The sequence below is a fragment of the Hydra vulgaris genome, chromosome 13 (genome assembly GCF_038396675.1).
Source record: "Hydra vulgaris chromosome 13, alternate assembly HydraT2T_AEP".
In the NCBI taxonomy this organism is placed as follows: domain Eukaryota; kingdom Metazoa; phylum Cnidaria; class Hydrozoa; order Anthoathecata; family Hydridae; genus Hydra; species Hydra vulgaris.
The window spans coordinates 33319322-33334435 of NC_088932.1; the positions used below are offsets into that span (position 1 = coordinate 33319322).

A 15114-nucleotide genomic window follows, 5' to 3' on the forward strand; every position below is an offset into this window, starting at 1 on the left:
CTTGTAGGTGGGGCACCCCAATAAATGCGAGCTACTGTCACCGCAGCTTGCAATCGTTGCATGTTGTTACTCCACCACTGTAGTGAATCAACGTGTCTATTTATTTCTGGTTTTGCCAGATACTGGCTTAGCTGAGTGTTAATGTCTGTTGATAATTGTTGTTCATGTGCTGTGCCACCAGCGGAGGTAGACTGAACAATTTCATCAATACATTATCAGAGTAATGATGATGATGTATAAGAATTATCCAGCTGGGCTTTTTTTGCTGGAATTCCCTCAATTTTATCAATCTGCTGCTCAGCATGATCAGATTAATTTCCATCTTGCATTTATACCCTCTGCTCTGTAACTTTATTGAATGTATATTAACCACATTTGTGTCATCACTTCAGGCTCTATCAAGTATCTACACTTCAAAATATTGTGTGTCTTCTTTTCAGTATTTTTTGTTGAGTTGTTGTTTGGAACAAGACCAATTAAATTGAAAAGAAATTTAAATACAGATACCATTACAAACATGGAGTTCATAGAATATAGAATTACAAAGAAAATTGATTTGTATAAATAAAATGCTAAGTATACAAGTAAACACGGGCAAAAAAGATGTAATAAATATCTGACTAAAATTCAGAAATCCGGCCAAAATTTTGCCGGATTTACTAACTTTTAGCTGGAGCCGGATTTGAGTTGGATTTGTAAGATTGGCCAGATTTCGGCCAGAGTCGAAGCCAAAATCCGGGACAGCCCTAGTAAAAAAAAGTTTATGACTATTACAGATGTAATCATATTTTTTCAATTACGTTAAGAATAACTACATATGTACAACTGCATCTATTAATTCTACAGATGTAGTTACATCTTTACAACTATATAAAATATAACTACAGAATTTCATGAAACTTTTGAATTATAATGCATTATTATAACCAGATGTAGTTATATATATGGTATTTTTCAGATGTAGTTACATCTGCAAAAAATAATAAATATGAATGCATTATTTTAACCAGATATAGTTACATATATGATTTTTTCAGCCCAATAACATCTTGAAGAAATTCTTCCAGATTTTTATTGAATTATTAGAACGTCGTAATGTTGCTTCTCTTTCTCTTTTCTATGAGTACTATAATATGCGCTGCTCAAAAGAGCTAGCGTCTCTTGTGCCATCTACTAAAATTCATTCTCTTGTTACTCATCATTCAATTAAGTCTTATCCTTTTACTGTGACTGTTCCTAACCCTAGTCAAAAAGTCCTATAGGATTCTATAAGAATTTGGAACAAAAAAAATTTATTTTAAACAAAAAAATTAGAACCCCATTAAATTAAAACACAAAAGTTAAAAAGTGTTTATAGTTATTTTTATAGTTACAAAATTTTGTGATTTTTTTTGTTCCAAAATTCTATAATTTCTATAGAACTTTTTGGCAAGGGAAGTGCTCCAAATATTTTTATTCGTTAAGTTTTTTTCCTCAAACATCAGTTCTTAGAAGATCGCTTCCTTTTTTCTTATTTTCCCGATTCATATAATTTGTAATCTTTTAAGTCGTCTGTTAATCGTTATCGTGCTTTATAAACTTTATCTTTTCTCATCCAGTAACTTCTAAACTCTAAAAGTGGTTACTTGCAGCTTTGTTAGAAGTGAAGATGTTAAAAAAAAAAACTTGGACATTATAACCAAGTCATCTACTTTTGAAGCTTTTTGATGTGTTTCCATTTGCCTCTTTATTTTTTTTCTTTATAACCAAACGTAATTTCACCAGATTTTTCAGCTATCTAATTATTTTATATACACTACAATGAAATGATAAAAGTAAAAATTCTCCGTCTTGGAAAAAAACAATGAAGGAGACCACGGAGAAAACCAATCAAATCTTTTGAAAAATGCTTGGCGTACTCCACTATTATCATTATCACGACCGCATTTCCATTTCTAAATTATTTACTGGTAACATTTTAATTAAAACCTTTTGTTCACCAATAAAATCATTTAACCATAAGTGCCATAACAGTTTTTTCAAAATTCAATTTATTGCTTTGTGCTTTACGAAACAATTGTTCCCTTAAAATAAGTTCACATAGGCGTAAGGTGGATCCATGGTAAAAAAAAACAAAATATTTAGAAATTTTAATATCATTTTTTTTTTAAATAAAATATGAACAATAAATAAAACTGTAAAATGAAAAACCTTTTAAAAACAAAAAAATTAAACTGCTAAATCTGCGAAAAAAACTACACAAAAAAAGAGTTATGTAAAACAACTGTTGCTTGAAAAATGCTCGTGCTATCAAGCTACAAATTTTATAAATTAGAGACGTCACATTAATAAAGTGCCTGAAGCAGGATTACTTCATATTTTTATTATGTTTCATAATGGCAGCTAAGTAAGTAAATAATCCAAAAATTTGACCTAAAGTTGACAGGAAATACAAGTTTTTCGATAAAAAAAATATTTAGGTGAAGATCCTGCTTCAGGAACTACTTTAAAGTATTATAAACAACTCCTGAAAATTTGAACGTTTAACTATGAGCAGATTTTAAGATATCGTTGTTCTAAGATTACAACATTCGAAAAAATAAACAATGAAAAAAAATGCAAAAGAAATTAATAATAAGGTAAAGATGTTCATTGAGCAATCTACAAGTAAAACAATAGAAAAACATAAAAACAAAATATATTAAAAGATAGTGGATATATTTTAAATAACACAGATATCGATTATTTAGATTTTTATACGACATAAAAAGTAGAAACTGACTAGTTGTGGTTGGTATGCTCGTTGCTGTGGACAATTGTTAACAAAAATTGACAATTTTATTGTTTTAAACAGATTTTTAACGTAAACAATGATTTAAAATCACTTTCTTCTTAAAGATAAGTAGCTTTTTTGATAAAAACTTTAATTTAAAAAAAAAAATTATTTATTTGCATTTCTTTTACCATGGATCCACCTTAACAAACTTGTAGTAAAAATATACAGTATTTTTTTTTATCACAGTTAAGTTTTGAAATAAACACTACAAATGAAAAGCATTATTATCAGTTTCGAATCAGAGTAGCAACACTAGGAAGTTAAATTTCTTAATTATTAATACAATCTAGGTAACTGCAAAATACTTAAAAGCTGGAACATTAACTTCAGGCCAATATTATTACTCAGAAATATTAAGTTTATGTTATTCGTGAAACTTGCTGTGATATTCGTGATACTTGATATAGATATTCGTGATACTTGCTGAAGTAAAACAATTTTCTTTTCCGATTTTTCCAAAAAACTTATTTACATTATAAGTCTTTTGAACTTGTGACCAATATTTTAACTTATAAATACAATTTCAATGAGATAGTGTATCTAATACCAGAATGGTATGCTTAAATATTATAAATACTCGAAGACAAAATCATTAAGGGGCTATCCCCCCTTAAAATTTCAATATTTTCAAAAAAAAAAAAAATTGTTTTAAACTACTTTTACCTGTGTATGATTATAAAAATTGTTTTAAAAGTAGCAAATTATCTATAACTATCTTAACGCGATATCCCTAGCAACGCCATAGCAACGCACTTGTTTAACTGTATACATCCTACATTTTACCTTTATTCAACCCTAATGTGTGTCATAATTGTAATGTTCAAGCTTAAACAGCTTCTTTATGAATTTTTCTAGAACTTTTGTAAAGGTTGTTGCTACATCAAGTACGACAATTTAAATCAGTTATAGTGTTATTTTATCAGCTTAGTTTTATTAGTGAAAATGGGAAAAGATTGTCGAGTGAAGCAACGTATACAAACTCACCGTAAAAGGAAAGGATTTATTGAAAATCTTAATAAATCTGTGAACATTGATAGTGTTTCTGATAATGTTAGTATTGAGTTGCCAACAATAAATTTAAATGCTGCTAACAGCACTTGTGTTTTGGAACAAAATAATGAAAACTCACTTAATTTGTCAGTTTCGTCTCTAAAAGTTGAAGACTTAGAAGATACACTTGTTTTGAAACCTTGTATATCTGGTTATCGTATCATTGATGTTGCTGTTTTGGTTTCTGTTTTTAGTTCTTTTTTGTGTCCAGAATGTGGTAGTCCCACACTCTCATTAGGTGAGAGATATAATAAACGACATGGTTTATCTTCCTTGTTATATCTTAAGTGTCAAAAAAAGATTGCAACTATCTTCATCAGTTCTAAACCTCTATCAATGATAATAATAAAAAAGGATTTGATATTAATAAGCGAATAATTTATTGCATGCGACTATTGGGCCATGGATATGCAGGCATAAAAATTTTTTGCACTTTTATGAATTTACCTTAGCCTATGACCAAAAACAACTTTGAAAAACTACTGAAAATAATTGCAACAGCTGTTAAAACTGCAGCAGAACAAACAATGATAAATGCTGCAAATAAATTGCAAAAAACATCTTTGGCACCAACTGATGTTTGTGTATCTTGCGATGGTACATGGCACAAATGTGGATATTCATCGCTGAATGGAGTCTTTTCTGTTATCTTTACTGTTAGTGGTAAAGTGTTAGATGTTGAAGTCATGTCTAGATATTGTAGAGGTTGTAGTATTAATCAAGACCCTCAAAAGTCTAATCCAAATGCTTATGCACAATGGAGAAATTCTCATGTTTGTAAGTATAATTACCAAGATTCTGCTGGTGGTATGGAGCCAGAAGGAGCAAAACGTGTTTTTCAGCGTTCTATTGATAATCGCCAGTTAAGATATATTCAATATTTAGGTGATGGAGACAGTAAAAGTTACATAAATGTTAAAAATACATACCCTGATATAGAAATTGAAAAGCTGGAATGCGTTGGACATTATCAAAAGAGAGTTGGAACACGGCTGCGGAATTTAAAGAAAAGAGAAAAAGGCCTTGGTTGTAAAGGGCGTCTCACAGATGCGACAATTGATCGCTTACAAAATTTTGTTGGAGTTGCAATCAGACAAAATGTAGGTAACCTAAAGAAAATTAACGCAGGAGTGTTAGCATCGCTATTTCATGTGGCTTCATCGAAAAATAATAGTTTAAATTTTCCACATTGCCCTACTGGTTCAGACAGCTGGTGCAAATACAACGCTGATAAAATAAATAAAACAACAACATATAAGCCAGGACCGGGTTTACCAATGGACGTTATTATGAAAGTGAGATATATATTTGAAGAGTTAAGTAAAGACAGCGAGTTAAAAAAATGTTGGCACGGCAAAACACAAAATGCTAATGAATCGTTTGATAGAGTGATTTGGGACCGTATACCAAAACAAACATTTGTCTCGCTTACCCAATTAGAAATTGGTTTATATGATGCTGTTGCTTACTTTAATATTGGAGCAAAAGAATCATTTGATATTTTTAAAGAGCTGAACATTGAACCAGGTTTTCATATGATTGCAGGATGCAAAGTATTAAATAATGAAAGAAAAAGAAATGCTGAATATCGAATAAACCCTGATAATAAGTAAAGACGGCAATTTTTACGTGCCAAAAAGTTGAAAAATGACAAAGTTATTGAAAAAGATGGTGACTTGTATGTACCTGGTGGATTTTGAAAATTTGGATTATTATTTTTACCTATTTTATGAATAAAATATTACTGTATATAAAGTTTTTAATTTAATCGAGTTTTTCTCAGAATAGCAATTTGTGGACGCCGGCCAATATATTTGGAGAACGGTATGATATTTTTTAATGAAATTTTTATGAAGTGTTGTCCATACTATACTCTATGATATGAATGGATTTTATTTAAATATAAAAAAAAATGTTTTGGGTCAATAAAATGATAAAAAATTTGACCTTAAACTTCGGTCGTCCTGTTTTGGTGGTGAGAAAAAGTTATGAAAAATCTGTTCCACTCATATCATAGACCTGCCATTTAACAACACTATGGTTCAGTATGGAAAGGTGGAAATGACTCAATTTCTTTGTATTTTGTAAAGTCATTTTTTGGTCATTTTAGGGGTATTTTGTGGTCACTATGGCAACAATATGGATTAAAAAAAAAAAAGTTAGTCCATTATTCTTAATTTAATATAAGCATGTTACCAATAATCATTTTTTGTAAAAATGCTTAGATTTAAAATCAGATGGGGGTACCCCCTTAACACCAGTATTATTTTCCATTTGTTTTGATTTAATACAACAACTTTTACAAAGTTACAAAGTCTTTTCGATTGTGGAGGAGTTAGCTAAACTTTTCGATAGCAGTTTAAATATAATAGATAGATCTTAAGGTGTTTCTTTTCTATTTAATTTAATAACTTGAAAATTTTATGAACAATGGATAAACAACATTTTTTTTGTTTGATATATTGTCTCTTGATATTGCTTCTACGGCGCTCTTCGGAATCTCCGCATTTTTCAAGCCGCTGCGCGGTAGAAGGCCTATTATTTTAGTACACATTGATAAAAACAAACAGATGACGGTGAAAAAACGATTGTCATTAATATTTTTTCAATTTCAATCCAAAAATAATAACGTCAGTAACACTGACATCATTGATTGCTGCAAAATATATTAATGATAAAATTGATTAAACCATTTAACCTTTACACGTCCGTGTATAATCACAGCATACCCCTCTTAATCCAGATCCGCATGTGTAATACACATACACACGTGTTTAAAAGTGTTTCTTAGGAACATTAAAAAACAAGCAAACATAAAATACAGATATAAACGATAAGCTAATAGTAAACCACTACATATATGTAAATTATGTATATTTATACACAGTAATACCTCGTCTACAAAAATAGTTTGTTATGGAAATTATTATCTTAAACCCTTATTATCAAGGTAATTATAAAGGTAATTAAAAGATTTCTATTAATCTTATTAGTCTAGTTTGTTTTCTTCCCTTTTGATTTAACAGCAGCTTGAGAGATTGCAGATTGTCGAGAAGTTGAGATTTTGTTAATATAGTATAATGCCACGATTGAAAACAAGAAACTAAAAAAGAAATTTATGTGATCAAACTAAAAAAGAAGTTATTGAGCAATATTATCATATTTGATCTCACTTACATAAAAACCATAATTTGTTGAAAAGAAATTTAGTTCAAACCATGACTTAGATCAAACTATTCAGTTGTTTTACATTTGCTTAAGTATAATATATATTTTGTAAGTTTAAAAAATCAACTGAAATGCAAAATATTCAGAAAATATTTAATTCAAAGATTTCCTTTATTTGTGATTTGTCAATGTTTTTAAATTTCACCAAAAAATTACTGCAAGTGCATTTGCCTCATATGTAATTGCTTTAAAAAACAAAACTGCATTTCAGTATAAAACTATTAAAAAAATTAATTCTCAATTCTAAAACTCACCAAGTTGTCACACAAACTCTATGAACCATGCCAGAGGCAACCATAGAAACAAGTAGACATATTATTACTATAAAGACATGAGTATGAATAAACTGTTAGAACCCTAATTATAATTAAAAAAAGTTACTACTCAGGGCCCCTTCGTTCTGGCAAACTTTAGCGGAAAATTGGCGTAATTTTGCAAAAAAAAGAAAAAGGTCCTCAAATTTTAATTTCAGCGGCGCCTAAACACGATCGACGCTATTGAAAACGGTCTAGAATAGCCCCTGCTACCATAATAAAGGTTTTAAGTTTACTCATATTTATACAAATTAAATAAAACTTGCATAAAAATGAAATAATAAAAAACAATATTACATAAAAACTTTAATGTAATGAAATGTAAAAAAAAAAAAATTTCCGAAATATAAGTACCTTCTGGAAATAACTTTGATTGAAAATTTCTTCCTAAGATCACATTTTCAAAATTATTCATTGCCTTTCAATAAAGCTTAAGGAACATTATGTTACATAATTGTACAATACGAAGTTTTACATAAAGTGTTAACAATACTAAATATAAAAATATTTGAATATTAGTAATTTATTTTTAAGTGTGTGTGTGTATGTGTATGTGTGTATATATATATATATATATATATATATATATATATATATATATATATATATATATATATATATATATATATATATATATATATATATATATATATATATATATATATACTTTGCATATCTGTAAACAATTCTGTGGATAATACACTAATTCTAAATGCTTAAGATTTTTGTGAAAACATATTAATGCTTAAATATGCTTCATTATTTTGACTTTTAACAAACAGCAAAAAGAACAAAAGAAAGTTTAATCTCAATATAACTATTATTATAAATCAATTATTAAAAACTGCATGCAATCTTCTAATTACAATTATTCCAAAGTTTTTTTACAGAACAACTTGCAATTCCTTTTCAAATAAATTTCAAATCAAATTTCAATTCATTAAAATAAGATATATTTACCAATATGTTAAAATGGAATTTTGTCATTTTTATTAGTGTTTTGATTATATCATGATTTTGATTATCTATTATAACATATTATAAATATTAATTATATCGGATTACTATTATCATAAATTTATTCTTTACCCAAAACAAAATAACTTATAAAAGGATACAGTCAACCCAAACACAAAAACTTGAGATCCAAGAAACCCGCCCAACAATGTCATGCCTTTTGATGACCCAAGTTGTGTCTTGAACAACTGCATCAATGCAAATGTTATCAAGCATAAAATTGAAGCCACTGCACATGAAGTAGTTGTTGGTAAAACTGAAAACAAAACATATATATATATATACAATAATTAGCTCAAATTTAAAATTATGATATAAAATGATATAAAACAAATTTATATTAACTGCTACTGCAGTTGTTATTAACAGTGTAAAATAGTGCAGAGTGCACAAAGTTTCTAATGATCTGACTATGTTGAAAGAAATAACATTTCAGTTTATTCTGTATATTAGTGTAGATAAATACAAATGTTTGTTTGCTTATAAAAACATAGAAAACACTCCTGAAACACAATTTAGAATAACAAGTTAAAGGTATTACGTTTTATGAGATCATTTTTTGAATAAAACTAAGAAGATACAAAAACATTTTCAATAATAATTTCTTGTGCATTTGAAACTGAGAGTACAAGCTTTTGTTTGTTTTATATATATATATATATACACTGGCGAGCAAAAAAAAGTGAACAGTACAATTTTTCAGTAAATTATGTATTATTAATCAATTAAAAATATAATACATAAAATATAACATATCGCTTATGTTAAATACATATACATACAAATATATACAACTCATTTTGAAAAAAAAAATTAATATTTTGTGTGGCCACCACCATTTTTCATCACTTCATTTAATCAACATGGCATCGACTCAATTAAATTTGCTATCAAACGGTCAGGTATCGTAACCCAAACTTGTTTTATGGCTGCCCAAAGATCATCCAAAGATGAAATATTATTTTTATGGACCTCTTTATCCATATAGTCCCACAAATTTTCAATGGGATTATGGTCTGGACTTTAGGCAGGCCAATTTTCAAAAAGGAAGATATTGTTATCCTTGAGCCATTTTTTAACTTTTTTAGACGTATGGCAAGGAGCATTGTCATGTTGAAATTTAATTTCATCCTCTTCTAATTCTTCCAGTGTGGGCAGCAAAGATTTTTGTAGAATACTAATGTATTCTTTGGATTTTATTTGTAATCCATCTTCGACTCTATGCAATCTGCCCACACCTTTGGCAGAAAAACAACCCCAAACCATAATTCCAAGATTACCCTTTACCGTTTGGTGAATACTATCTAGATTTAATTGTTCGTTCTTATGTCTAATGCACATCTGTGGACGATCTGAATGCAAACAAAATCGTGATTCATCTGACCATAATATTTTTGTCCAGTCTGTGTTTTTATTATATTTTACCCAAGCTAACCATGCCCTTTTATGGCGTGCTGTAAGAAGAGGTACTTTTTTACATGGGTGTATTTTGAACCCCTGATCTTTAAGACGCCTCGAAATTGTCCATCGGCTAACCTTTTTATCATCAGAACACGTAAAAGTTTCTGCCATATGCGCCATAGTGGTTTTTCGATTTTTTAAAACATTCAATTTTAACTTGTGACAATCTCTTTCCGTCATTTTTCTTGGTCTGCCAGAGCTTTTTTTTCTAGCTGTTGTTTTATTGTTTTTCTGATGTGAAAGTATCTTGTGAACTCCACCAACACTAATGTTTACACCTTGAGCTTTCATAATTTGAATAATTTGGCGTATCGATTTACTGGATGCACTCATTCCAACCACGATTCCTTTTTGTTCCATTGTTAAATGAGGTCCTCTGTGAAAGAAAAATGATAATATTTTTAGAGTAATATATGAAGAAAATATTTATTTAATGATAAACTATGTATTCTAAATGAATATTTTTTTTTTCATAAGAATCCAATAACATCAAAATTAAAGGGGATTTTTCATTTTAAATAAGTTAGAGGCATAAATAATAATTAAAATAAAAATAAAAAAAAATTACCTTTTATTTGGAGACATTTTTTTCCTTTTATTTTTTATAATAATAATATAGCGATAATACGTCCTATTTCACCCACGCTCTAATATCAACTACAGATTTTGCTGACAACGTTCACTGTATTCATATCTAATGTTCAGAAGTTTATTCATGTTTTCTTAGAAAGATAAACGTAAATTCTTTGATAGTACGAACAAAAATAAACAAGCTTGTATGAGTTTCTGTCCGAGCTCTTTTATTTTATGCGTAGGCAGTCGCTGTTCACTTTTTTTTGCTCGCCAGTGTGTATATATATATAAATATATATATATATATATATATATATATATATATATATATATATATATATATATATATATATATATATATATATATATATATATATATATATACACACACACATATGAATACATTGCTCGAAGTGGAGAAAAAAAAGTAACAGGATGGTATTCAGTAAACTAAAAATACCATCCCGCCTAATTATTGTTATATACAGAGATTTATGAAAAGGTGGCGGAATGGTTTATATTTTACAAAAAAGTGACAAGATGACATCCCGCCTCACTTCGAGCACTGTGTGTGTATATATATATATATATATATATATATATATATATATATATATATATATATATATATATATATATATATATATATATATATATATATATATATATATATATATATACATACACATACATATATAAATACACACACAAACAGTAGCATCCAAAAGTAATCGGACATATTTAATACTGTTAGAGCTAAGCATATTAAACTTTTACTCATCAATCATAGTATTTTCCATCATTGCTGTGCTGTCTAATTTAAATGTAGTGAACTTCAATCTGTAGTAAACTTCAATCATGCTCTAAAATTTTTTTCAGAAACAAAGATATTTTTAAAGAGATGGCAGCCAAAAAGGTTATTTTGTCTTATTGACGCTTTACTGTTGCATTTGAACAGGAAATTTGATTTGAAAAACTCACTATGGATTCACATGTGTAAACTCACTATGGATTTCTTTGGCACCCTTATGCAGATCTTCTATTGACAATCTCACTAAAATATTACCTCAGCAAAAAAGTATTGATTTCAGTTTTCCTGACTTCAATAATGCTTGGAAATTTTAATATATAGTCAACTGATGTTTGTGGAATATTCATTTCTTTTGAAATTTAGTGCAGTCTTACTGTTATTAGATGTTATATATATATATATATATATATATATATATATATATATATATATATATATATATATATATATATATATATATATATATATATATATACACACATATATTTATATATATGTATCTATACATATATATAAATAAATGGAAGGTTACATGAAAAAAAAAAAAACTTTTTGATGGTACTTAAAGTTTCATTCCATTTTCAGCACTTATCAGCCATATATTCCAATCAAGAAAAAACTGTTTCGAAAAACAAAACAATTTTTTCCTGATTTAAGTATACGGCTGATGAGTGCCGTAAATGACATGAAACTTCAAGTACCATCAAAAAGTTGCTTTTTTTCATCATCTAATTTTTTGTATATTTATTTATTGATTTATTTTGTAATTATTTCACTTTATATTGATCACTCTCAAATCGATTATTATCACATAATCAAAACAACAACATATATATATATATATATATATATATATAAATATATATATATATATATATATATATATATATATATATATATATATATATATATATATATATATATATATATATATATATATATTTGAAAGGATAGCTCAGATGGTTAAAGCAGTGCTAAAAAGTTTAGAATAATTATAGGTTGTAGAAGCAGGATTGCAGGTTCAATCACTGCTCCGCCTACTCAGTGTGAGTAGTTCTTCAGGAACTCATCTTGATTGGCTCTGATATTACGATGTTTCCTTCTCGACTAGTAAATAAATAATTTAGTCAATTTAATGAAAAACAATCATCATCATTATATATTAGGGTGATTCTAAAAACAACATTTTTTGAAATTGTCTGCACCCCCTAAAAGTGTTCTATTTATCAATAAATTAATACTAAATTTAAAAAATTTTCGAATAAAAAAAAATTTCAAGGGTTTAAAATAATAATCAATTTATATAAAGATTACTAGTTTAAATTTTATGGCTTAAAAACTATCATTTTTTAACAAAAATAAAAAAGTACATATTTTCATAGTTTTTTCAAATAAACTTTTTTAATTTGTTTCCATAAATTTTTTTTATTATTTTTGAAATTTCTAAAACATTTCACTTTTTTTGACCCAACATGATATGCTTTTGAAGAACTTTTTTTTTCAAAATATTAGGGACCCATCTGATGTTTAAGGGTCTTGAGCACGGATACGGAGTCCTAAAAAGACTCCGGCTTTATATCTCTACTTTTTCCAAGTCTGTAGTGTTCAGTTTAAACATGTTTGTTGACTAAAATGACTAAACATGTTTGTTGACTTATGATCTGCAATAAGAAAAAAATTCATTAGATTTAATGACTTAAAACTTATTGTTTTTAAGCCTGGAGTCCCGGAGTCCTTGCCGCCATTATACCTACGGACTTCGGGTTCAAAAATGATTGTTCCTTGAACCTAAATGTCTTAAATTTTTTCAGGGGGTGACAGTAGACAATTTCAAAAAAGTTGTTTTTAGAATCACCCTATTATATATATATATATATATATATATATATATATATATATATATATATATATATATATATATATATATATATATATATATATATATCAGGGCTATTCTAGACCATTTTCATCAGTGTCGACCGCATTAGGGGGACATCCAAATTTTTTTTTGACCCTTTTTTTTTTTTACGGCAAACAACGCAGATTTTCAGCAATATTTCTGCCAAATTTCTACTGAGGCAGGGGGTACCACTGCATGATTTTTTTTTCTAGAATAGCCCTTGTATTATATATATATATATATATATATATATATATATATATATATATATATATATATATATATATATATATAATATATATATATATATCAGAGCCGTAACCACAATATTGATATTAAGGGGGGGGGGGGGGGGCTGGGGTTTCTTCGATTAAAAAAATATATTTTTTTTAAGGCATGGCCTTAAAAAAAATATTTCAATTATAAATCATTTTCACAAAGTTTGATTTAATTTTGGTGACTTCACTGTTTAGTACAAATGTAATAAAAGTATATTAAAAATTTAATAAGAACATTTCTACATACATAAATATAAACCTTGATGCGGTAGTGGTGTAGTGGTAAAGCGCTCGCTTCAGAAGCGAGAGGTTCCGAGTTCGATCCCCACCACGTCCCTGGTAGTACCGCGCTCAACTTGTTTCTCCGCGCAGCGGCCTTGTTCGTCGAGGTTCGTGTTTCGGAGTTATAGAGTTGAGAGAGGGTTATAACCACTATTAAGTAGCCTCCTCATCTGTAGTGGCCTTCATGGCCTTGAGGAGGTGAATAACAAAAAAAACAAAAAAAAACCTAATTCAGTTTAAAAAGTCTTTTTAGAATTTAATTGTGTTTAATTTCTAAATGCTGAAAGGTTTAGTGTTTCCTAAGGATATAAGATGATTACAATACATAGAGAGATCAGAATACGCTTTTTTATTTAGGAGCAAAAAACGTTTAATAAGTGTTGGTCCTGTGCTCTCCTACAAAAAAAGAGTATTCTGGTCAGCCTAAGAATTCTCAGTTAACTAAAAAAAATATTTAAATCTAATTGCATGCCTAAAAGTTTCAAGCTGAGCTTCATATTCTATAAGAAAATATTTGATGTTAAAGATATTTACTTTGTATAGAAAATATACAAAGTCTGTTAAGCAGAGAAACAAGATGAACCATGGTCATACCAGTTTTTTACCCTACATTTATTTAAACATCAGTAGCACGGTGTAATTATAGTAAAAAGAAATTTCAGCACTTAAAAGGCTGCATGCAATTCAAAAAAATTAAAAACAACATTTTTTTTGTCTGCAAAAAATGAGCTGCATACTTGATAATGGATTTCTTAATTTATAATTTGAAACTAACAAACTATAAATATTGTTTTACTACCAAAGCGCTATGGAATTCAATGAATAGTTGTAATAAATTCTCAAAACCTACACCTTCCTTTTTAAAATAGAACAAAACTGTTATTCAACAGTTTCAGTTTAGTAACTTAACTTTTTACTGATTGTAAGTTCTTATTATGACTATACAACAAAAAACACTGTCATAAAAAAGCAACAGAGAGAAAATGTATGAGCACCAAAATAACCCCCCTCCCTCCCGATAACTTTGAATCTTGCAAATAACGTATTTTAATATTACGTTTTAGAAGTTTAAGCAATGTTACAAATAGCTGTTTTTGAAACCAGTGCATAACAGATTTTTAGGATTTTAAATTTCTAGGAAAAAAACTGAGCAATAAAGCATTATTTGTAAAAATAAAAAGTCGAGAAAGTAAAAAAAAAAGCGTACCCATTTTCATAATCACACAACTCGATTTTGATCTACGGATATCAAGAGTGCTTAGTATACTTAACTACTAAAATGGTTAAATAGCCATTTTTAAAATTACGGAGAATAATAAAGCCACGATTGCTCTTTTAAAAGCAAAGAAGACTTTTACTTGTTCGTTTTTTATATTTTTGAATTA

The 15114-nt window shown here is 28.1% G+C and overlaps 1 protein-coding gene across 1 annotated transcript; it reads right to left on the bottom strand.

Annotated features, from left to right (window-relative positions):
• Positions 1–6724: 6724 nt before the first annotated feature.
• On the bottom strand, positions 6725–15066 carry LOC100197731 (keratinocyte-associated protein 2). Its single transcript, XM_065816343.1, has 5 exons — positions 14937–15066; positions 8526–8680; positions 7762–7825; positions 7348–7414; positions 6725–6968 (listed from the first exon to the last, which is right to left on the bottom strand). Exons 1-5 carry the CDS (start codon positions 14944–14946, stop codon positions 6860–6862), a joined length of 405 nt encoding a protein of 134 aa, XP_065672415.1. The 5' UTR covers positions 14947–15066; the 3' UTR covers positions 6725–6859.
• Positions 15067–15114: the final 48 nt, after the last annotated feature.